The 25,728-nt window shown below is 35.8% G+C and overlaps 1 protein-coding gene and 1 long non-coding RNA gene across 3 annotated transcripts in view; one reads left to right on the top strand and one right to left on the bottom strand.

The window, feature by feature from the left end:
• Window positions 1-8,799: 8,799 nt before the first annotated feature.
• Window positions 8,800-22,893, top strand: LOC126808948 (uncharacterized). Of its 2 annotated transcripts, none has more exons than XR_007674853.2 (4): window positions 8,800-8,930; window positions 20,965-21,154; window positions 21,829-22,058; window positions 22,442-22,893. It is a non-coding gene; the product is annotated as an uncharacterized LOC126808948 (long non-coding RNA). The 2 variants fall into 2 exon arrangements; XR_007674852.2 differs by lacking the exon at window positions 8,800-8,930 and adding an exon at window positions 18,795-18,879 and having other exon boundaries at window positions 22,442-22,892.
• Window positions 22,894-23,673: 780 nt separating this feature from the next.
• Window positions 23,674-25,728, bottom strand: part of LOC126808947 (E3 ubiquitin-protein ligase UBR4) — a 95,543-nt gene continuing 93,488 nt past the window's right edge. The window contains exon 116 of the mRNA XM_050534018.2: window positions 23,674-24,667. Coding sequence (XP_050389975.2) covers window positions 24,603-24,667 — 65 coding nt within the window. The 3' untranslated portion in view covers window positions 23,674-24,602. The remainder of the gene's footprint in view (window positions 24,668-25,728) is intronic.

Here is a 25,728-nt window from a genome sequence, read left to right on the forward strand (position 1 = left end):
GCGAGACGATTGATTGGTTGTTGGAAATTCAGGTCAGCCACTAAAGGTAGACTATATTGGATCACATTGAAGTTGCTGTATTCAAAGGCTGAAATTGTAGGAAAACGCATTTGCGATAGTGGACTGTAAACGATTGATTGGTTGATTGAAATTCGAGTCGATATCTTAATTAGGCTATAATTGGAGGGGGGGGGGCGCCGCCGACTGTAACCCGATTTTTTTTTTCGGGCATTCTGGGTTCTGCCGCCCCCCAACCCCCCTAACTGTCACCGAGCCCATACGCCTATGTTCATCAGATTTTGAGATCAACTTTAATCAGGTCAGAAAAACTCTGTTCAGTTTCTGGATGCTGCTGGTTACTTGTGCATATTCCTTGCAGGACTGACTTTTGGTTTAAACCCGAATGATATTGTTACGCAGTTAGGTATTGGTTGTTAAACGAACTATTGATCAGTCATAATTTTGAACATTACGGCAGTGATGGGTGGGATTAGGTCTAATCCAAAGAAACACTGTGAGGTGTATGCACTAACTGTGACACTGCCAACTCTAAATTTTACAATGTGACGCTGTATAAATGAAGATTTTATTCAACTGGTAAAGATTAAAGGTCGTTGATGATGAGAACTATTTAAAGGTCATTGATGATGTGAACTATTGGAGTACATGTAAATGTATGTATACTATGCTAAAGATTACAAAGGTAGTTGTTGATGTAGTCAACCCGTATGACTAGTGGGCCGTATGACTAATGCGAGGACACCTATATTACATGCGTTATTGCTGATATGTTGTATACTACATTGGTAATTTCTGATATATTGTATATTACATGGGCTATTGCTGATATGTTGTATATTAAATGGGTTATTTCTAATATATTGTATATTACATGGGTTATTTCTGATTAAATGAATTATTTCTGATATATTATTATTATTATTATTATTGTTCGATTTATATAGCGCCTCATTACACGTGAAGTGTTTCTAAGCGCATATCACAAACATATACTTCAAACACACAGAAACAATCAAAATCAGGAGAACATAATTAAACACAATTAAACACAGCTGCCTGTTAGGCGCTATTATTCAAAGGTTTATATCCAACAAATCAACCGGCTAAACTCTATATTGAACTCAGTCGAGGTTTTACCTGATGAACACCTACACCAAGTAGAGTTCAAAAATAAAACACGAAGTTTAAAAGAATCAACTTCATTAACAAAAATTAAACAATCAAAAACTAAACAGATAAACCAAATTCAAACGAAACAAATAAAACAAAGAAAATGAAAAGAGCAGTTCATTACCATTCTACATTAACAAAATAAAGAAAAACAACTTGTGAAAATTTTTTCAAAAAATAAGAGCAAAGTAACACTAATGTTAATACTTTTTTAACGAACTCAATAATAAACATTAAGAGTGTCTAATGAATCGAATCTAATACATTGACTAATGACTGAAGAAAATGGAGCATACATTAGCTGACGTCAAACAGTGTAGGTTCAAATTAATTTTATAAATTAATGACAACAAGTTAGGGGATACATCCAGGGCTGTCGGTAATTTTTCACAGTAATTAGCAGCACTGCTAATCAAAAGTTCAATTGTATATTACATCGGTTATTTCTGATATATTGTATTTCATATGGGTTATTTCTGAGATATTCTATATTACACGAGCCATTGCTGGTATGTTGTATATTACATGTTTTTTTATAAATAATATTTTATTCATAAATTGAGAACAGACATGGCGTATTTAACCCTTTTCCTACACTCCTATTACATAGGTGATTGATACGTATTTAAATGGAGTCTTCCCATATCGCCGACTCAACAGAATTTGGAAAGTCGACCGCGGCACTCTTTGATGGGTTAAAAACGGATTAAAAGCATTAATGAAGCAGGGACCAGTCATTATTAAAATATAGTTCACTTAAATTGATTTTTATCAGAATTCAACTCGCTCACTAATTAATAAAATGAATATAGTTCACTTAAATTACATGAACTTGAATTTTGTCAGAATTCAACTCACTCATTAATTAATAAAATAATAGGCTACAGTTCAACTGTAGCTGACAGGTGATCGAAATTCAGTTCATTGTGATTATTTCTCATAATAAGTATAAATACGTAAATCATTCCAAGACATTTCATATTCATTTCTTTCTACGATGGCTAATGCAGTTACAATCTAAGTTTATTTCTACAGCAACAGGTGGCAGATACCTATGTGTTGCTGATTTTAAGTATAGACTGAATAAGAGAAAGAATAACAACTTAGTGATACGGCAGTGCTGTGAAAAAAGCAAGAGATGCAGGGCTACAGCATCTATCATTAACGATATAGTTAGCAGAATAGACGTCGACCACAACCACCCACCAGCCCATTCCGATATACAAGTAAGTTACTGTGTTATAAAAAGCATCTTTAAAATTGCACTTCAATTTCTTGTAATTTCTGTTGTAAGCTTCTAATTTTATATTCTACTATTTATACATTATTATTAAAAATAAATCTTATTTTATAGATTACAGAAATGATGCAGTTCTTAAAGGAAAAGGTCCAGTCTACCACAACTTCGATTACGCAACTTTATCAAGAAGAAATAAACGGTAAACGGAATGGTGAATGGACAGAAGATAATATAGCCACTATGTTTAACACTTTATGTGTGCAAAATGTTAAAATTATGTGTTATGTTATGTGTTAAAGTTACAATTTCATAGTTTTAAGTTATATTTTTAAATTGTATTAAAATGAAGCCCTAAAATAGATGGTATCTATAAACAGTCCTACCTTGTTAAATATTAATCCTATTAATCCTATAATTCACTATTGCCAGTTGAGAAATTGGCAAAAATATCATTTTCAACTTCAAATTCAAACGTTTGAAGATAGCTATTCAATGGCGGGGAATAGGAAAACAAGGGAGGTAATTGGAGGTAATTGTGTTATTATTTCCGGTGTGAAGAAAGATAACCTATAATTGTACAATAGTGAGTTGACAACCTATTGAGCAAAAGACATAGCAATAATTATGTTTTGACTTTCTTAGAAAATATGAAATTGTAACTTTAAAGGTTGCTATAAATCTTAAAAAAATAAATGCTCCCAAAATTATCTGCTTAATTAGTTTTATCCTTCAGCTTGGGTCTATTGTTCTTGGCCACTCAACCCCTTAACGCGATCAAAATTTTTCCCCTAAAACTCGACGAGTCGGCGATATGAGAATGAACCCTATCAAACATTTGAATCAAACAAAGACGTATTAGGAGAACAACCTCGTCCAATTTAAATGGACAATTACCAATACGGCATTTATATTTCGAGAGCTATAAAGAGGAAAATCCGAGGAACTTTCTGGACATACACCGGGAGCAAATCCGAGATCTCCTTGTTAGCGAGCAAGCGTCTTACTCACTGAGCCACCGTTATCCCCTATTTACTATATTATAAATAATGCTCGAATAATATATTGACAATAATATTAGGGCTTCAGGTTATGTCTACAGTTTGTTTACATAATAATATGTCCAAATGTATTACAAAAATTATTTGCAATTTTACATTTCAATTACCGATTATTCAATTGAGGGGAGTGTTTGCTTTTTAGATATTCCTTAAAAGAATTCAATCTCTTTTCAATTTACTTCAAGTAAAGTATCGAATCGGGTTGATCTGATGTCATATTTCGATTGTTAGGTAAGTATATACGGAAGTCGGCTTGTTTATTAAGTTTCGTTTCATTTTTGGATTGCTGCGTCTATGAAAACAAAATCGACTAAACCTGAACAATGGCTTTGTCTATAACCGTAGAAAGATTTATACTTTAAAATCCAAATCATAATTACGGATCCAAAATAATTTTGCAAACACGTAAGAGGGTCTCTAAAAGACCACGAAATAGGTTACACCAACGAACATCCAGGTTTTAACATTTTCCTAGTCATGTCGCAAACTCTTTGCCCATTATCGCATTCACAACAAAATTTCTAAAAAAAAAAAAAAAAAAAAAAAAAAAAAAATTTGTGCGACATTCACAAACTTTAAAACTCACAGTGTGACCGAAGAGATCATTATATAATAAATTGTTATACCATTAATTCAATAGAAGATATGATGATAACGACGAATGTGGTGGTTTCGCCATGGTGACGTAATTGATAATTGTTTTAACGTCCCGAGAAAAGTTCCTAGAAACATATTGTAAAGCGCCTTTGAACATTTTATGAAATGGGCATTATATAAATCTATGATAATGATAATAATATAATATGTTTTTTGTATTTTAGGACGGGTTTTGGTGGTTGGTAATGTTGACCTCTGTGTTGAAGTTAGAGATTAGTTTCTTGATCTATGCTTATTGCTAGGAGTGAAAGATTGTGAATTATACCCGTCCGATTGATGTGAATAATGATCAAGATGAACATCAAGATAGAACATTAATTTAATTAAAAGTTAATTTTAAAGTCAAGGAGCTTAAGATTAGAAACCAGTCGGATAAGTGAATTATAAATACAAATATATAATCGGATTTCACGCTTTCAAGTAGGGTTACGGGCATTACAGGGTTGAGATGACTTCTGTTACGTTAATATAATGAAATTAAGTTTAATGTCTTATATACTTTTGTGCAATAACAAGCTAATGAAGACGGGCATATATAATTTGAGTGGGTAGTGACGTTTCCGCATACTCGTTAGCGAATCCCAACTGTCAAGGGGTCTTTTTCATTCACCTCGAACCTTGGGTTTTCCACCCATTCGAGTCACAACATACTACCCCTGTACAACACCTGTTTTACATAATTATACGAATAGAATTAGCTCTTCTCGATATACCACTTATTTTACAGATATGATTCTAATCTGGAAAGGATGCAAATTGTTTAGCCTCGTGTCACTCGGTAATACCTGCTGTTACCTTAAACAGTTTCGTTATGAAATATAGGTTCCTCGCCTTCTTTTGTCTGATAACCTAGTAACCTCAGTGGGGGCGAGGGTGTTTAATAAACATTAATCGCTGTTTAACATAGGCAAATATTATACACTTCACCCGATGAGAGTTACGTCCCTTTGCCAACTTCCTTTGCAATGAACGATCTGTGGGATTGGTCGATAAAAATAGCACTATCATCAAGGGCGGATAACTTGAAAACGTGCCCACCCCCTCCCCACTGAGGGCACCGAGGATGTGTCTGTTCCAGCTGATACTTCAACTCGAAAATTGCTTGCCATTTTTTTCATTCTTTAATTAAAATGGCTAAAACTTGTGACATACTTAAAATTTTGAGACTTTATAGCTCTGTTAGAGAGCAAAGTCTGGGAATGTGGCATTTTTTAGAAAATGTTTTAGTTTTCAAATTTTTTGCTTGAAACTACGCGAAAACATTTATGTACTGATCAGCTGGCAAAACATGCCAAACACGAATTTACTTAAAATATCTTCCGTCCTAGATAAAGCCTTTAGCGTATAAACTGGGTAATAATTATCCGACTGACCCAGATTTACAATAATCTTCGAAAACGTGCATTTTTTTTTACCTTTTCGGAAAACTTTTGCGGGTTAAAAATTTATCTGCCCTTGTAAATGAGCAGAGCAAGACGAAAGCCAATTTTCGAATTTTGTTTTCCTACAATTTGAATCATAAGACTGAACATAACTGTTTTTAAAGGCGTATTAGTCATCAGAGCAAACGAAAATCCATAATTCATTTCCGGGAGTGTCAATATACATGTACATGTATTCCTTTATCATTATCTATTTTTAAACTATTATATTTAAACTAGCAGGCATATATGCCGTGTTATTAATTTTATAACTGTCTAATAATATTTTATGAAAGTAGTTTTATTTTTGTTGATGTTTTCATTGGGAATTACGCTACATAGAAAATTAGTTGATCACCATGCCAGTTTTAGCTCATGTTAAAATTTCCAATAGTTCTCAAGGCAAATTTTAAGCCACTGAATAACTATGCAAACCCTCATAACCAGTGGATATTGTGAACCGAGTTATTTTTGAGTATGTCCTGTAGCCTCCTTCCAAAATTTCATCACGTGTCTGAGGCAATAGCAGGTTAAAATTTGTATGTAGCTTATATGGTTATCAAAAAGTTCCGACCCTCGGACCGATAACTAGGCCAAACATGGCTGTTTACAGTACCAAGATGTCAACAAACCACGATTTCTCAAGAGAGAAAAGCTATATAGCCTGATCTGAATTTAATTCTCACAAGACAGAGAACAATGGGATGACCATTCCAGTTATTTCACAATGTTTTAGCCATTTTAAATAAAAACTAAAGAAATGGCAAGCAATTTTCGAGTCGCAGTACCACCTGGAACAGACAGTAATTAAATCAGCACATCATTCCATTTTCTCGCCTAAAATGACCACCATCTTAGAAATATCTTCATGGCGTGGTGGAATAAACTCTGAAATATAGTCATGGCCCATGCCGATATTCATACAGTGCCAAATCCGACTTGATATGTCGATAACATTATAAACAAGTTAAAACTAAGAAATAAGTTGCAATATTATAGGCCTAATAACAGCGCCCCTACTATGAACACCCACATAGATAAAATGTAAACATTGTTTTTTGAATAAAAGTAAACATAAAAACCTTTAAAACCAAACTCATTCCACGATTTCTACCCGAAAAGCCGGCGGATTGGAATTCCGTAACAAAACAGACCGGCCTATAAACCTTTCAACTATTCCAGTGACGTAATTATGGTATTTCCCTATGACAAAGTTTGTAATAAGACTTATTTTCCAAGAGAAAACGTTTTTAAGTGTTTGAATATTTGATTGTACACTGACTTTTATTGTACTGGAGGTGATTTGAAAAATATCGATAACCATGTTGGTAGTTTTTTGACACCTCTACTTCTTGTTACGTACTAGTGTGTGATCGAAACTGTAACACTTGACACACCAACGGGGTATACAAACTCAACTCAACCACGAATTGTGTGTTATAGCCTCTCCATTCCTGTTACCTATGCCGATTCACGTTGCCATGTAAAGGTTCTTTCACAGTAGGCTTATTGGAATTATTTGGGCGTTTTGTTTAGGTTGGTGTGCGTGTTGACGAGGGAGGAGGGGGTAATGATAATCTGTTCTTTAAACTCCCAAAAAGATATAAAACACTAAAGGCTATTGTTATATGTAACAGCATTACAAAAGAAATTCGACTGAAGGCCAAACACTTTGAACCACATCGATGATATCATTTATACATTAGTGTAATGAAAGAGCAGATTTAATGCAAGACAGTTTATATTATGCAGGTTGCGAAATACAAATCAATGATACCAATAAATACACTATAGTTTATATTGCCACTGTTAACTGAACTTCAAAAGCAACAGTACAAAAGCGAAATAAAATGAAACGAAATGGGGTTTAACGTCGCACTTTTTCATATCAGCCCGACTAATGAAGACGGGCATATGTCATGCAGTGTACTGTGGGGGACATTTTGTCCGGCCTACTCTTATTTCGAATTCCTTCGCCAACCTATACGACTATTCACGCAACCTTGCCAGGCCCCCCATCTGCACTACTTAAGTATAACGTTTAAAGGGTTTTCCTTACGACTACCATACATGTTGTTTTCTTCCAAAATTCCCCCCATAGCACACTGTATGTCCGTGGTTCCGATTCCCCACTTGTACGTGACAAGGAGTGGGATCGTATGTCCAACCACGTGGGTTTTCTCCGGGTCCTCCGGTTCCCTCCTACTGCTAAAGACCCCTACGCGCAAGCGGATGAGAATAGTAGGACGTTAAATACGGTCAAATCCCATTTCATTTCATTTCCATTTAAAAAAAAAAACATTATAAATTCCATATAGATTATATAAACCCTGTCATTACCGGTATACTTTTTTATATTGTGAATCGAAAAACCGATAACTTTTAATCATGTAATTTTGTTTACGAGTTAACGATCAGTTCTTTTCTTTTCGATTTGTAAGACAATGCGTGTATATGGGATGTATTTTATTCTACCGGGATACGGTTTAATAGGCTTCCGCTATATAATGATTTACGTATAAGTCGTCACGGTTAGAATGAAGAAGTGCGCTATGACACTGTAAAAACATCGTTGTCAGACTGGTGGTTTTAAGACAAAATAACCCTTTACATAGGGTTTCGATCCCGACGTTGACCGAGAAAGTTCCTCTCGGGGATTTTCCATCCTGGCTTCCACATTGTTAGTGGTTCGTATTGGACGAAAAATTAAACATGTTTACAAATTTATCCCTAGTTACCCATAGACACATCCTATCGGGATCTTAAGAATGGGGCACCCACTGCATAATGCAGTTATGGGCATATTATTAGTACCCAGAGGCCCCACCCCTCCCCACCTCGCCCGACAATCAGTAAAATATTTACAATTCCCTTTCGGGGTTTAGGTAGCGAATCCCGTGTAAAAATGCTCCAGTTTTGAGTGCATTTCTATCTATGGTTAATAATATTTCGCACATGTCGCTATGAAAACCCACCCCACCCCTTCCACTCTCGATTATCATAACACACCACTAGTGTGTTTGTTCCCGGTTAAAATCAATTCAACTAAAACAGAGCTTATGTGGCCATATTATTTTACTCTAAGTTCAATAACTTCTTATAAGCTTCTCCTTCTTTTGTATGCATAATTAAAAGGTTTATTTCATTATGAAGAGAAAGATCGATATATTAAACCCTAGCTTTATGTGATTGAAAAATTAGTATATATTAATAGATCAGTCATTAGGATTTCACGGACGGACGTCATCAAGGTGTCATTTATAGAGCAGTCGGTTTTCAGTTTCTCTTCTTTTGTGACTGATGGAATGGAGAGGTATATTGTTAATTTTGTGATTCTTCATGTCACAAATTATGTTCTTATCGGTAAGTGTAATTAACATATAAGTAATTTAGAAACTTGCAAAATTTTTTCTTGAGGGGTTGAATGGGATGCGTGTGCAGACTAGTTTCATTATGCCCCAAATTGATTTTGAAGGAGGGGGGGGGGGATTCGTTGTTTTATAATTCTAGATATAGCGATTATTTAGGTTTCATCTATCCAGATGAGTTAGATTGAAAAAACAACCGTCACTGACCAAAATATTAAACTTATTGGAAGGATTTAAGTTTTCCTATTGTTAATCTTCCTTTGTATGCTGCAATATACCCCAACCATCAATCATACTATTCTCAATATGCCGTTACAAATGTTTTTATTTTTTGCAAATGGGGATAAAAATGGTCACTAGCACTGGTGTTCAATATAATCTACGATCTACAATGTGTTTAAATCGCTCAGAATTCAAATACAATAATTGAAAACATACAAGATTAAAATCTTATAATTACGATAGCCCTTTATTCAAAACAAAATGCTACTTCAAGGTTCATAATATCAACTTTTAATATCTAAACCATTTGTACAGATTTCCAACAAAGGAAACTAGTCATCTGGTAGCAATAATTATTTCTTTATTATTCTTTTTAAAAAGGGGGCCAGTAATCAATGACACGATTTGGTTAACTGTGCCCAGAGAAATCGAACAAGTCTAATACACTATTAGCTTCAACAAAGCATATCATTTTATTCAGCGTATGTAATAGTAATTGGTGGAATATAAACTTTAACCATTATTCGTACAGATTTCGAAAGGCTTTTGATGCTGTTTCATGTAGATTCGTTAATAATTCTTTAATTTTGGACAACTTATAGGGAAATTGGCGAAAAACTGATTTCAAGCCCTGCTTTAAATAATTTTGGTAAATCGAGTGAGTTCCTTGCGATTAGGCGTAGCTGCAGACACGGATATCCGTTATAATTTAATAAGAAACATCAAATGCAGATGACCCGGCTCTAACCACTTGAAAAATCTGCTTAATTAATTCGCAAAATATTATGTTTCATATCTAAACCAGGCAAAACGGCGGGTAGGTGGGGTGGGGATGATTGAAAGATTTCTAAATGTTAAAATGAACCCAAACCACTTTAAACTGGAAAATATTGGGTTTAAGACACTAGGAATACAATATAGCACTAATATTGAAAATTAATTAATCTGAAAATTACATGGTTCAGGTGATTTTTGAAACATCAAAATCTTGCAGGGGTAAAAGAGTGAGTTGCTTCTTTACCAGATAACAGTTAGAGGGATGATTTTTATACGCCCACATTTTAACATGGACGTAATATAATCGTCGCCCCTATCCGTCTTGGCGTTTCTCCACCCGTCCACAATTTGTTTGATGAAACTTGAAATATAGATTTATATAGGTTTCTGTCGATATTGGCATGTATCGGATCGTAACTTCATGGATTATGGCCCCTGATTGTACGAAAAATCACGTTTTAGCGTGTGGACACGTCACAATTGTTATCCGATTTTGATGAAACTTGAAATATATGTTTATAACCGAACGATCTCGGTTCCAGTCAATATTTGCTCATAACTTCCTGGCCCCTGATTGAACGAAAAATCACGTCTTTAGTGTGTGTCCCTCTAGAGGTCACAATTTTTATCCGATTTAGGGGTCTAGGTCGTCGGAGACGCGTTCTGGGTGATTTCTGCCTCATAAAATTACTCTGCAAAGTAGTGGAGTTGTAATTCTTGCCCAAATCCCTTAAAGCGAGAATTTCAAATTTTCTAAGAAAGTCAAAACATAATTATTTCTATGTCTTTTGCTCAATAGGTTATCAAATCACTATTATACGATCATGGGCATTATTTCCCACCCTTAAAAATCTATGACACAGGAAATAACAACACAATTACCTCCCCTGTTTTGCTATTGACAACATGGGGCAGCCATTTTCCAACGTTAGAATTTGAAGTTAAAAATGATATTTTTGCCAATTTCTCAGCTGGCAATAGCGAATTATAGGATTAATAGGATTATTCTTTAACAAGGTAGGACTGTTTATTGATACCATCTATTTTAAGGCTTTATTTTAATACATTTTAAAAATATAACTTGAAAATTTGCAATTGCAACTGAAAACACGGTCGATGGTGGTTTCCTGTGATGTTGAACTGGAAAAATATATGCATAAAAACATAGACCAGGCACACTGTGTTAATTTGATGGTATTAATTAGTATTAACAATAGGCGATCTGTATTTATACATCAACGATATAGAGGTTGTTGCGTTTTCCATCATTGGTATACATATAATATATCGCAGTATATACAACAATTTGAGAGTACGGACAAGTTTAGTTTCAGAAAAGTTTAGTTTCTTGTGTCTCCACTACGGTATTCAGACAAGTTTAGTTTCTTTTTTTCCACTCTAGCATTCAGACAAGTTTAGTTTCTTGTTTTCCACTACGGCATTCAAGCAAGTTTAGTTCCCCGTTTCTCCACTACGGCGTTAAGACAGGTTTGGTTTCTTGTAGCTCTACTACGGAGTTGACAATTAAACAAATAACCAATTCCACATCCATACAGTTGATTATATATAGTATCGCCATCGAGGCAGTGCTTGTGTCACGATGGACACTCATGACGAGGAAAAGACTGTGGCCAAAGGGGCGAAACAGAGTAAGCGCCAATCTTCAGAACCAAAAGATATACAAGTAGCACGAAAAAACTGTTATCAATGAGAATGTTCTTTCAACCAAAACCTGTAACTAACGCAACTCCAAAGCATTCAGAAACTGTTGATGCTGAATGGCCGTCCTGTTCAGCCGAATCCACATCAGCCGTAAACACTGACAAAGCCGAATTGTCGGTTGATTTAAAGATACCTGTGTTGGTAGAAGAGCGCAAAGACGATGTTAATACCACCGGAATGATACCAGTAACATTTCTATCCTCTCTGCTTCATCAACCATTTGACAGGACATTTCCGAAACGCCAGTTTGGAAGACAGTATAGAACTTTTGTATCCTCTTGGTTCAAGAAGTATCCGTAGTTACACTACTGCGAAAGTGCTGATATGGCCCTCTGCTACCTCTGCATGAAAGCACCTCTTCTAGGCTGTACTAAAAAGGATGATAGGTTCTTAAAGACAGGGTTCGGTAATTGGAAAAAGGCGATTGAAAAGTTTGATAAACACCAAAAACGTTTATATCACAGGACTGCGTTGGAAGAAAACGCCCTTGTCTCAAAATGTGGTGACATTGGAGAAACCTTGTCTACACTATACATCAAAAGGAAAAGTATGCAAACCGTCAAATTGTCCTCGAAATTCATGGGACTGTACGTTTTTTTTTAGCGCCTTGGGCTCTACCGCTAAGGGGCGACGACGATCAGGAAAGCAATCTTTGGCAATTGCTCAAATTCCATGAACAGATAGATCAAAGTGTTCAGGATTGGTTGAAAAAACCTACCGATACTTACATCAGAACGAGCAGCTTCAAATTATGGCACTCGGTGTTTTAAGGAAGATTGCGGCAGATATTCACAAAGGGGTGTGGTATACAATCATGGGCGATGCGACTGTTGATGTTTCAAACAAAGAGCAGCTTGTAATCTGCATCCGTTGGATCAACGATCAGTTGAAGGTAGAGGAAGCATTCATTGGAATGTACCATGTACATAACATCAAGTCTGACACGTTAGTGGCTGCTATAAAGGATGTGCTCCTTCGACCTAACCTTTCAATGGCAGACGCCAGGGGAGAGTGCTATGAGTATGATGGAGCTGCTAACATGGCAGGTTGCAAAACCGGGTAGCCTCGCAGATCCAAATGGAAGCACCAAGGGCTGTTTTCACACATTGTTATGGTCATAGCCTACAGCTAGCTATAAGCGATACAGTGAAAGGTATCAAAGAAGCAAGGGATGTTTTGGACATTATACAAGAAATAACAAAGTTAATTAAGTACACCCCTAAGCGCAACACACTCATGGACAAACTAAAACGACTCCTAGCCCCCGACACCCCAGGTTTCCGAGTCCTTTGTCCATCACGCTGGACGGTTTGTGACAATTCCCTTTAAAGCGTCATGGATAACTACGACGTGTTGTGACCATTATGGTAGACATGAATAGACAAAAGGGTACTTGTGTCCGATGTTAAAGGCTCAATACCACTCTTTTTGTAACTGAATAATATGTCCCAATCTTTATTCTGGTCAACAAATTGTACTATTTTACAGTATTCCAATTAATTGATGATACAAATTTCATCTTAACACACCTAATTTAAAAAATTGGAAAAATTCAACTAAATGATTTCAAAAGCTTAACGTAAACCATTTCAAATGTGACTTGAATTTTAGAAATATTTTCGAACCCTCTGGACAAGTAAAATAGGATGTAATGGATAATTTACACAACAGGTAGGACACTTAAACATCTAATACTTAGAATAAGGCTAATATTTATTTACTTCAGCTGTCAAGCCAGCAAGAGTGTTATTGTCCCTTTAAGGCAGGACTCATTGGAGTTCAACACCAGATGGAAACCTTCTCATTTTATTTCTGTACGAAAGCAGCGTGTCTTGTTCTGAAAATGACAGACAATCTTTCGAAAACATTGCAGCATGGATACATGTCAGCGTCTGAAGGCCTAGAGATAGCCAAAGGTACACTGGCACTCGAAAAGATGAGATCAGACACTGAGTGGGATGTATTTTCGAATTTCGTTTGTCAGGAAGCCACAAAACTAGGACTTCCAACATCCACTTTACCACGACAGAAAAGAAGGCCTAGTAGATTAGAGTATGGCACAACCGCACCAGAATATCCAGCCACGCCCGAAGGTCACTTTCACCGAGTATGGAACGAAATCTTTGATACGGCAAAGGAGGGTATCAAACGACGTTTTGACCAGCCTGGCTACCAACAGCTTAAGAACCTCGAAACTTTATTACAAAGGGGGGCAAATGGCGACCAGATCGAAGAAGAGATTCAAACAGCGGTCAAGACTTACGATGGTGATTTCGATGCCCGCCTTTTGCTGGTGCAGATGACGTATGTAAATGAGCAGTTTGGAAGCCCACTGTGAAAAGGCTACTTGGAGGGATGATTTGGGCTTCGTGCAAAAAATGTCTATTCCACAGAGAATCGTCGTATCAGAGGTAGTTAAATTCCCCAAGTTACTGTTGCTGATTCCTGCCACTAATGCCATCAGTGAACGATCGGTTTCAGCCTTGCGCCGTTGCAAACGCGCTTAAATCACTGCTTGCTGCTGCACATACACAAAGAGCTTACTGACTCTATCTTAGGGTAAACAGACACGAACATATGAGTTGCTCGACGATTTTTTGTGTGAGATTGGTATCAAAGACCTTATGATTTGTTCTGACGGGACAAGAAGATTGTTCTACTCTGTGACGACTTGAGGTTTTCCCCAATACCCAAGTGATGTCGATTGGCCTGGAAAGTGGCGTTTTTCTTTTTGGGGACAGCCAATGGCGTCCCCTACCCCTGTTAGTCTAAAAATATAACTAGGCTTCTCTGGCAAGTTTCTTAGGAGACACTTCAGCTTGTGACATTTCGCCGAACCTAACTGATTAGAAATTACAGTAAAAACAGAAACGATTGAATGTAAATCAATTTATATACATTCATATTACATTATTATATGCGTTGCAACCCATTTGTGTCAAATTCTAGGTCCCAAATATTAGCGACTTAGCTCCTTTAGGTTCATTTACTTATTCTCATTGAGTTCATTAAAAGGGCTGGTTTCATAACATTTCGTTTAGTCGTGAGGGACAAAATTTCTGCCTTGAGCGGGTCAAATGTCATTAGCCATGTTTCCGTCCATGTATTGATCTGGGTCATCTGTTTTTAGGTAAAGAGAGGTATCGTCAGCAAAAAGTCGGATGTTCGATTTTATATCATTCACAATGTCGTTGATATGATAAAAATAATAAAGGCCCTAATACCCTGCCATGTAGGACACCAGGGGGAATGCCCCCGGAGTCCGAGGGGATTCCGTTTATCAAGATAGTTCTTGAACAACGACAACAATCCTCCTCGGACCCCAGCAGCTTCCAGCTTGTGACAAGAGTCCGGCATACCAGACTCTGTCAAAAGCGTTGCTGATGTCACAAAAGACGACCCTGATATATTTGTTGTTATCAATGGCTTGACAAAAAAAGTGACTAAGATCTATTAATTGGAAGATAGTTGAACCCCTTGGATATTCGCACGTATCAGACAATAACTTAGTGGATTATGGTCCCTGACTGTACGAAAAATCACATTTTTAACTTGTGGATCCTCTCTTGAGGTCATCATTTTTATCCGATTTTAAAAACCGTTCAAATATATATCACTGTTGCACCATAATAAAGGGTGAGTTCAGATTTCACAATAACCGGACCTAAACTAGCTGACAAAATGGCCGCTCCTTGTACGCAAATTGTGTAAAAGTATGTAATTCAAAGGTTGTAGAACCTCTAGAGGTCATAACTTTTGTCCGATTTTGACGAAACCTTAAAATATATGTTTATATCCCAAAGATATTCGCGCATTTCAGACAGATATAGCGCACATTTGATATAGCGCACATTACTGCCATGCATTCAATGGCGCTTCACAAAGTCTTACACAAACGTTAAAGAAATGCTTTACGAAAAAAATATGTTTTGAGTTTCTTATGGCATTGTTTCACACTTTCTGGAAAGGTATGGACCCTAATTGTACAAACAATCGCGTTGTTTTTATAGCTTTTCCTCTATCCTCCTCTTACAATATGTGGGCGTATCTTGCCTGGCAAGCGCTGGATTTTATAAAGTTTCAAAACGTACAAAGCTGTCATTCTGGAAGGCAATTTTTAAATGTATAAATATTGCATTACGTAAACTACAATCAAAAGCTAAAGATACAGATAATTTTCTACGTATTCCATTATGGTACAACTCAAATATAACAAAATCAATAATGAAACAATATATTTTGATGTTTGGCATGGTAAAGGAATAACATTTGTATGTGATCTTTTTAGATAAGGAGTTTAGATCTCTCTCCACTCTTTATGGATTTATAGAGATTAAGAAAACCTTTTTTTTTATCTAAATGAAACATTAAAATTAATATAGATCTTAAAACATTTGATCCATTAAAATATTTAATTCAACAAGGGCAAATCATTTCTATACACATTTCTTAGATAAATTTGCAATCAGATCTAGGAATAACCATAAATCTGCTCGATTCTTCACACAACGTCAAAAACTGTAGCATCTATCGCGTTCACAAGATTTTCGGCAAAAGGGGGATAACTTCAGAATGCTGAATATCGACAGGGCTCTTCATTGCAAGACCCAAATGCTTCAAGCCAAATTTGAAAAATGCCAAATGCCTCGGTTCTTCGTCCCCGGGAACGATTATACGTTGTCCTTCGCCAGGCCCTGTCCTGCATCACTGACAAGGGGGGGACCATGTCGGTAAATCCCTATGAATTTTCTCAGCCAACACCTGGATCGAACACGGGACCACCAGGTTAGCGAGCCAACGTCTTACAGACTGAGCAACCGCGACTTCGAGGTCGTGGAAAGATGAAAGTCGCTCTCCTATTACCACAATACTTAACAAGAAATTCAAAGGAATCCGTCAAAAGTAACCTCTGTCAGGTTCACAAGCCAGTTGACGGAGACCGACGGACAGGGTTACGACATAATACGCCCAGGCTGGAATATGGGCGTTTTAAAAATGACAACAAAGATGGGACCAAATATCCTTATGCTTCATTCTTATGGAAGACGAAATTGGACAATATTCATGCATTTGTGTTTCTACGTCACATTTTTAACATTTTATATACGAAAGCAATATTTTAAACTGGAGAGTACGAAAGCCCAGAAGGCTCATTCCAAATTCCAAATTCCAAATGCGAAATTCCAAATTCCAAATGCGAAATTCCAAATTCCAAATGCGAAATTCCAAATTCCAAATTGGCAGCCCCCCTCAATAACACAAATTAGAATTTAAATAAATTTTACACAACTAATTAGTGCTAGTTTACCTATCTGATGCCTGGGCCGGATAAACACCCGTTCCAAATTATTAGATTTGAAATTGCAAATTCCAAATGCGAAATTGCAAATTCCAAATTCGACACAATCACGTGACATTACAATCATCATGGCTGAGAAGATAATACGCCCACAGCAGCTAAATCGTCCGGCAGTCAACAAGAGTTGTCGCATATAATTTTTACTTTTTGCGGTAATGAAACATTTATAATACACTAAAATCTGATTAAGAGTAACAACTCGTTAGGTAATTATCAGAAAATCATTAGAATTTTTTTTATTTTTATAAAGTTCTGCCCCATGCTAACGTTTAGTATACGAAACATTTAATATCGCGGATTTAGCTGTTCAAGTTATCAAAATGCAATGAAAATCAATATACTTGTTCGTCTCATGATCTTAAACTCTGTGTATCAATCTGAAGTCAAGCGGATGATAACTTTAACCTCTAGAGCGTCACAAGATTTTTCAAAGTGATCAAGGGCCATAACTTTGGATAATAACTTTAACCTCTAGAGCGTCACAAGATTTTTCAAAGTGATCAAGGGCCATAACTTTGGCAGTAATTATCGGAAATCGTTGAAAATCAATAGGCTTCTTCGTCTCATGACCTTAAACACTGTGTATAAATTTAAAGTCAATCGGATATTAACTTTAGCCTCTAGAGCGTCCACAAGATTTTTCAAAGTGATCAAGGGTCATAACTCTGGCAGTAATTATCGGAAATCGATGAAAATCAACAGGCTTCTTCGTCTCATGACCTTAAACACTGTGTATAAATTTAAAATCAATCGGATATATTATCTTTAGACGCTAGAGCATCCACAAGATAGTTTGATGTGATCAAGGGCCATAATTCTGGCAGTAATAATCGGAAATCGCTGAAAATCAATAGTCTTCTTCATTTCATGATCTTAAACACTGTGTATAAATTTAAAATCAATCGGATATTAACTTTAGCCTCTAGAGAGAGAGAAATGGGGCTAAACGTCAGCTCGACATAAACTAGGTCATTTCGGGACTAACATATGGTTTAATTTTATTTCAATAATTCGCTTGCGCGTAGGGGTCTTTAGCAGTGGGGGAGGAAACCAGAGGACCCGGAGAAAACCAACGAGGTTGGAAGGCGACCCTACACCTTGAGACGTCCATCTGGGGATTCGAAACCACGCCAGTTGACTCAATGACAGGCCTTATGATACAGCGCGCACTAGCTAACCATTCGCCCCCCCCCCCCCCCGCCTCTAGACGCCGGACAGACGGGCAGGCGGACGGACGGACAAACGGATGGACGGACGGACGGGGGCGACGACAATATACGACCACATTATACGATCGCATTTGGAATTTGGAATTTCGCATTTGGAATTTGGAATGAGTCTTCTGGGCTTTCGTATAGGTAAACTAGCACCAATTAGTTGTGTAAAATTACAATTTATTTAAACTCTAATTTTTTAATTGAGGGGAGATGCCAATTTGCTATTTTATTGGTAAAACATGAATTTGGAATTTCGCATTTGGAATTTGGAATGAGCCTTCTGGGCTTTCGTAGGAGAGTGCTGTTTACATTCTTATATGTCAACATTTCATGCCAAAAATCAACATTTCAAACGAAATATTATGTTTATGTTTCATTTTCGGCGATTTATCGGTAACATTTATATATCATTAGATAATAAAAATGAAAAATAATTTCTTAATTTTATTCCACAAAGAAATAAATTCATTAGTTTGTGAAAGTAGCTAAACAAAAATCTGGAATACCAACTGTACGTGTCAAGTAAAAATAATGAATTACCAACATTATTACACCAGAGGGCGTTAGCGTATGTGTACAACTTTGATACAAATTATAGATTAGTCTCGTTAATAAGGCCCAACAAGGGGGATTTCTCGACAGAAAAGGTAAGTAAATAAACAACAACGAATAGATTCCATTTAAATCACAACATCATTCATCTGTGCCATACCAGCATTTGAAAATTGTGCAGGTCTAATTGGTAAAGACGCGAAAAAGTAAACACATAACGACAGTGTGAAGTTAGCTCAAATTTCCTTTTTGTGAAGTTAGCTCGATTTTAGTTTTCCGTTTTTCGATATTGGCGAATAACGAAAAACAAATATCTACAGAATGTCTCCAAAACACATTTGATTAAATAAGTTTTCTAAATGAGGATGTTTGAGCAGAGGATTCACACAAAAACTGCTCTTTCTCCTTGTTTTTTTTAAAAATTTATTTATTGGCGAATCTCGAAAAACGAGTAGTTCATTTTTCGATATTCAGACTTCAACCTCAAAAATCTAGATTTTATTCATGTTTATCTACAAAATGTCTCCAAAACACATTTCGTTTTCTAAAACGAACTAAAGATATCTTAAATGGAGATGCCTGTGCAGTGGATTTACACAAGAAATGCTCTTTGCCTTGTTTTTTTGATAATGGCTAATGCCGAAAAACGACCTACTCGTTTTTCAATCTGATTAAAACACAAATCCATTTATAGTTTAAAATTTCGTTATACTTGTCTTGTCTTTACACTAGGATCAGGATGGGTTGTTATATAACACGTGCTCAGGTTAATGTGAAGGATTAGCCAATGAAACAGTTTGTTACGGCAAGTTTTGGGCGTGAGGTGCACGGGACTGTGAGTAATCCACTAGAAGAATCAACGCTGATTGGTTATTCAAATGTCTGACGTCATTGGATCAAAAGCCGCTCGTATGACCTCTGACGCGACCTTCCGCTAGAACTGGTCAGATATTCATGTAGTAGATACCATCGAGAGTATAAAAAAACGAAACGTAATATAGAGTGGAATTTTAATCAGATTGCTCGTTTTTCGACATTTAGAATTGAATCTCAAAAAAGCAGATTTGATGGATGTATATCTACAGAATGTCTACAAAACACATTTGATTAAAATATTTTCTAAAACGAACTAAAAATATCATAAATGAGATGCCTGAGCAGTGGATTCTCACAAAAACTGTTCTTTCTCCTTGTTTATTGATATTGGCGAATGTCGAAAAACGAGCTACTCGTTTTTCGTTTCAAACTTCAATCTCAAAATCGCAGATTGGCCAATATAAAAAAAAACAAGGAGAAATAGCATCATGATTAATTACATCATAATTACTAGATGATTACTAGACGATTAAGGGTTGTTCCAAGATATGTAGTAAGAAAAGAGTGCATGGGTTATACGCCGGATGTAGCGATCGGATTTTACCGCGTGTTCGCTCTCCTTGTCTGACAGACGACCCATGGTGCTACACATTTGCCAATATCGAAAAACGAAAATCGAGCTAACTTCACAATGCCACAAATAACATCGTATTTTTAAATTACAAAGTTATTTGTAGGCCTATTGTTACTATTAAGTATTTTTGCTTCATCGTTGCATTAAATTAATGTCAACACAACAAGGCACAGTTAATGATATATAAATATTACTCATAAAATGCCGGAAATTTTAATAATTAATGATATATATATGTCACCGATAAAACGCTGAAAGTGAAAGATAAAGTCAATATTTCGTTTAAAATGTTGATTTTGTGCATGAAACAGTATCTTAAAAATAAAACAAAATTCTATATTTTTAAAAATAAACATTTCAAACCATTTCCATGCAAACTCGTGCTTTGTATACACAAGCATGTCTGTTGAGATGGGAGCCACAGTTGCTGGGTGAAGGTCGCGGCGTGGTTTCCCCTTGTCAGTGGTGCAGGACGGAGGGCCCGACAAGGACAACTGCCTAGTCGTTCGGATGGGACGTAAAACCAAGGTCCCATGTAAAAATTGGCGTGCACGTAAAAGATCCCATGGTAGTTGGAATTCGAGATAAGAGTAAGCTGTAGCGCCGCTGTTCGGGCCAAATTTCCCCATTAGCCCAGTCGGAGCAGAGTAGTAGGACGCTAAACCCCATTTCGTTTGTTTGTTGACACATACCCGAGATAATTAATATTATTTACTAAATTATTCTGTAGGTGATACAGCTTTAATTGATAATTATTGTACTGGAGCCGGCTATGATACATATTGTTTCTGGACTACAGACCAAACTGGATCTTTTGATGATGTTAAATCTTATTGTGAGAACGATGGAGGCAAGTTGACATATTTTCGTAGTCAAGAGATGGAACAATACATTTACAACAATCGGAACACACACCTTTTGTAAGTTACGATAGCTTTTTTGTTTTTATTCTATCACACACTTTACTTCATGGCACTAAAAATTTACCTAAATCAAAAGAAATTTTTGAAAAGGTTCATCCATTTTTCGGAGCCACGATGGAGTAAGACATTGGCTCGCTAACCTAAAGGTTCCGTGTTCGATCCCTGCGTTGGCCGGGAAAGTTCATCGGAATATTCCGGCGTGGTTCCTCCTTGACAGTGGTGCAAGACAGATGCCCTGGCAAAGGTCAACGCATAGCCGTTCGGATAGCACGAAAAACCGAAGTCCTGTGCAAAATTTCCTTCATAGCATACTGTATGACGTATACCCGTCTCCATAAGTCCAATTGGAGCAGAACAGTAGCCTAGGACGTTAAACCCCATTTCATTTCATTTCATACATTTTTCGACATCTGAGTTGTCAATTTTGGAGATTAGCCCCAAAGAAGTTGCTGTTTTGTGTAGACCCAAATTGAACTCCCACAAGATCTTCTGATCCTAATATTAAGTTTCATCTAAATCGGGTCAATAATTGTCGGTTCTAAAGGGTCCACAATCTTTGTACACAATTTACATTTTGCGTAAGAGGCAAGGACCATTAACATAAATTTGACACACTAGTCTTTGTCCTTCTGCTATCATGATTATTAGTAGTATTTTTTAATACATTTCAGTAAGGGCTACACAAGGATATACGTTGGTATAACAGATTTACAAACTGAAGGAACATGGCTAGCAATTGGTGACAAAAAAGTATCGTGGTTGAATTTTGCCGACGGTCAGCCAGATCGGGGTACTCAAGAAAATTGTTTGTTCATGCAACTTGACAACACGGGATATAAATTACGTGATATAAGCTGCATTAACTTTGATATCCATGGACTCTGCGGGAAGAAAATTATCGGTATATGCATAACTATTTTCCTATTAATTTCGATATTAATAATTTCTTTGTTCATCACATATTTACTAAGTATTGTTTTCATACCCATTACATTAAATATTTTATCATTGCTTGATAAGACTAGTTCAAGTCTCGGACCAGTGCAGCTAGATAAAGATTAGTCGAATCGTCTATCAGTAATAAACAGTAACCGTATTCCACATTGGAGTCTTATATATTTCAAGTTCCAATCAACCATTATAAATATTAACTGAAAGGTCTTACAGGTTATTATATTTCATATCATCATCTGATGTTGGGGTGTAAGCAGATATTTCTGCTGCAAGGAATTGTCTACTCAGTTTTAAATTATAAAATTTAACTCTTTTTTTTTTTTATTGCAGTTTCACCAAACGTATTTACAGCCAAACAAGGGAAGCTGAATAATCATGTTTTTAGAAGTTTTCAAGCTTACAGTGTCAGTCATTGTACGCTTAATTGTTTTCAGACAGATGCCTGTAAATCGTGTAATTATGACAAAACAACCCACATCTGTCAATTAAATGGAATGACCAGGGAGATGGCGAGTTTGGCCGACTTCTCAAGTTTTAGTGGATTGTATTTGTCCTTCAAGACAAAGGAAGAATCCTTATAATCATAAAACATCCTTTTATATGAAAAAATGATGATATTCGAAGATTCCCGATTGAACTTTAATTTCAATGATTAATAATCATATTGACTTGAAATAGAATAATCCTATCATGTGGATTTGGTTCCTTTAAGACTTTGTCCATGCTGCAAAAGGACACTAATCACCAACCAACTAAAATATTTTGACTAAAGATAATATAATCTAAATAAATATAAAAAAAAAAATCTTTTGGGGGTTAAATCCAACGTGTTCCCGATTCCCTATAAATGTATATTCTTCGATGGTTCTTTTTGGAACAGTATCTGATCGGACGCTGTCCTCTGGCCGTTCCTATTTATCCCTATTAAGCTGCAATATGAAAATAACGCTTTATCCCTATCTCTGTTCTAAGGCTATTCAGGCATCTTTACCGTCCATGCCCCATTGTGAATAAGATAGAAATCACAGTTTTAAACCAATCTTTTTCAGATTTGATGTGCAGCATCAGGTTTATAAGATTTCGAATCATATCCATATTCATGTTCCGGAATTACGCACCTTTGCTGAAAACTTACTGAACTGGCTACAGGCTACAGTTTTTAATGGTATTTTTTCTTATTTTGGTGTGTATCATTGAGGTCATGAGAGCGCGAACCCTATATTCAGTGATCCCTGATATTCTGTTCAGAAGTTATCGCCTCTTCTGAAAATCTTGTGAACACGATAGAGACTACAGTTTTTCCCTGTTCTCCAACCACCTTTTTTTGCCAAATGTGGGCATATCTTGCATGGCAACCACTTGTTTTTTGTACTCTTCAATGGACTAAATACCATTTCCACATTTCCAGACGGCCGATGTCACTTCGTCTCCTGGAGATCCACTATCAACAGTTGCTTGCTTCACTTTCAAATAATCAATTCCACTCTGCCCACCCCTCTTTGAAAAGGCACGATCTGCCATCAACACTAGTATATGAATTGAAAGGATAACACAGATACATATACCATTGAAAGCAGTTTAGTCTTATTTAACAACATCGATCATAGTTTATATTGGTATACCAATCAATATATATTTATCAGACCAAGGTGAATAAAGCAAATAATAGGTGAGAAGAACAATCTATAAATAAATTATTACATGACCTTGCATAATCTTTTATACATGTCATCATTTTAGTCAAAGAAAAAAGAATTAGTTTTCAAAAATTAAAAAATAATAATAAATATTGTAAAAGTATTGATATAGAATTTTTAATGTGACTTGCACATCCTATTTCAAATCATAAATTACAAAAGAAAATCAATACTAAAATTTAGATACATGTAATTCTTTTTATCCAGATTTGATAGAAATTAGACACTTTTAATTAATAATAATTTTACCCATACTATTACCTGATCAAACCGAAAAATAGCAAACTTTTCTTTAAGCCAATATTGAAATATAGTAAAACTTGACATATTATACATTTAGTGCAAACAAACTTATTCACAAAATAAACCATTATATCTCTTTTTATCTGAGATGAAACTCAACACGGACCTATAAACATAGGTAATACTAACTGAAAACATATATTCAGTGGCTACACTATTACTTTCTTATTAATCTAAATGTTAGTTTGCCCCAAAATAAATTTTTATAATTCCAAGTTGTCACTATCAGTATAAATGACTACAATATCTTGGATCATGATGATATCAAAGTGGGATATTTCAGAAATATGTCCCAAGTCCTAAGAATAATGTTTCAATTAATCCAAAATTTAAATTATTTTTTTTTTGAAATGACAGTGATGTACATAATTAAGACATTTTACAATAAATCATGACACTAATTAATAAACACTAGTTATTTAATAAGCAAAGTATAGTTTAAGGTAGTGAAGCTAATAAATAATAGTTATTCAATAAGCAAGGTATACAATTTAAGGTAGTGAAGCTAATAAAGAAGTGAAATGAGCCTCTGGGTTTGATACATCTTCCAGCAATCCTGAAAGTAAAAATATATATTCATTATAAAAACATCTATAACCAGTGGCTGCCAGGCAAGATATGCCCACATTTTGCAAGAGATGGATAGAGAACAAGCTAAAAACAAAAGCGATTTTTCGTACAATCAGCGGCCATATAATCCAGAAAGTTACGGTCTGGAATGCGCAAATAATCTTTGGATTATAAAAAAACATTTCAAGTTTATCAAAATCGGATAAAACAACCTTGGTATTACATACTTTTACACTATTTGCATACAAGGAGCATCCATTTTGTCTGGCAGTTTCGGTCAGATTTTTACAAAATTCAAACTCAACTTTCATTGATGTGTAATGGTGTTGTAAAAGAACAGTTTTTAAAATTGAATACAAATTATGATTTCTAGCGAGTCCACAAGCTAACAATACGATTTTTCGAACAATCAGAGGCCATAATCCAAGAAGTTACGTTCGGACATGCGCGATTATCAAAAGGAACCAAGATCTTTTTGACATAAACATACATTTCAAGTTTCATCAAAATCGGATAAAAATTGTGGCGTCTAGAGGGTCCACAACAACCTTGATATACAATATTTTTTACACTATTTGCTTACGAGGGGGGCCATTCTGTGCAACAGTTTTGATCCGATTTTCACGAGATTCGAACTCAACCATCATCAGGGTGTAATGGTGATATATTCACATGGCTTTTTAAATCGGATAAAAAATGTGACCTCAGGCGGGACCACATTTTCCGTACAATCAAGGGACATAATTCAGGAAGTTATGATTCGATTTGTGCGAATATCGACAGAAACCAAGATCTTAGGATTATAAACATGTATTTCATGTTTCATCAAAATCGGATCAAAATTGTCACCTCTAGAGGGCCCACAACCTTGATATACCATGTTCCGAGTTTACAAAGCATTCTCATACTTAAGTTAAGAATTTACTCAAAATTGTTCGCCTCATTTTAACTAAAATATAGCCCTTTATAAAACTTTTGTTGTTTTAATGTATTAAATATGTCAATAAGAAACTATGTGCAAAGTTTTATATTTCTCATAAACAGTGA

The sequence above is a fragment of the Patella vulgata genome, chromosome 1, assembly GCF_932274485.2.
Source record: "Patella vulgata chromosome 1, xgPatVulg1.2, whole genome shotgun sequence".
NCBI lineage: Eukaryota > Metazoa > Mollusca > Gastropoda > Patellidae > Patella > Patella vulgata.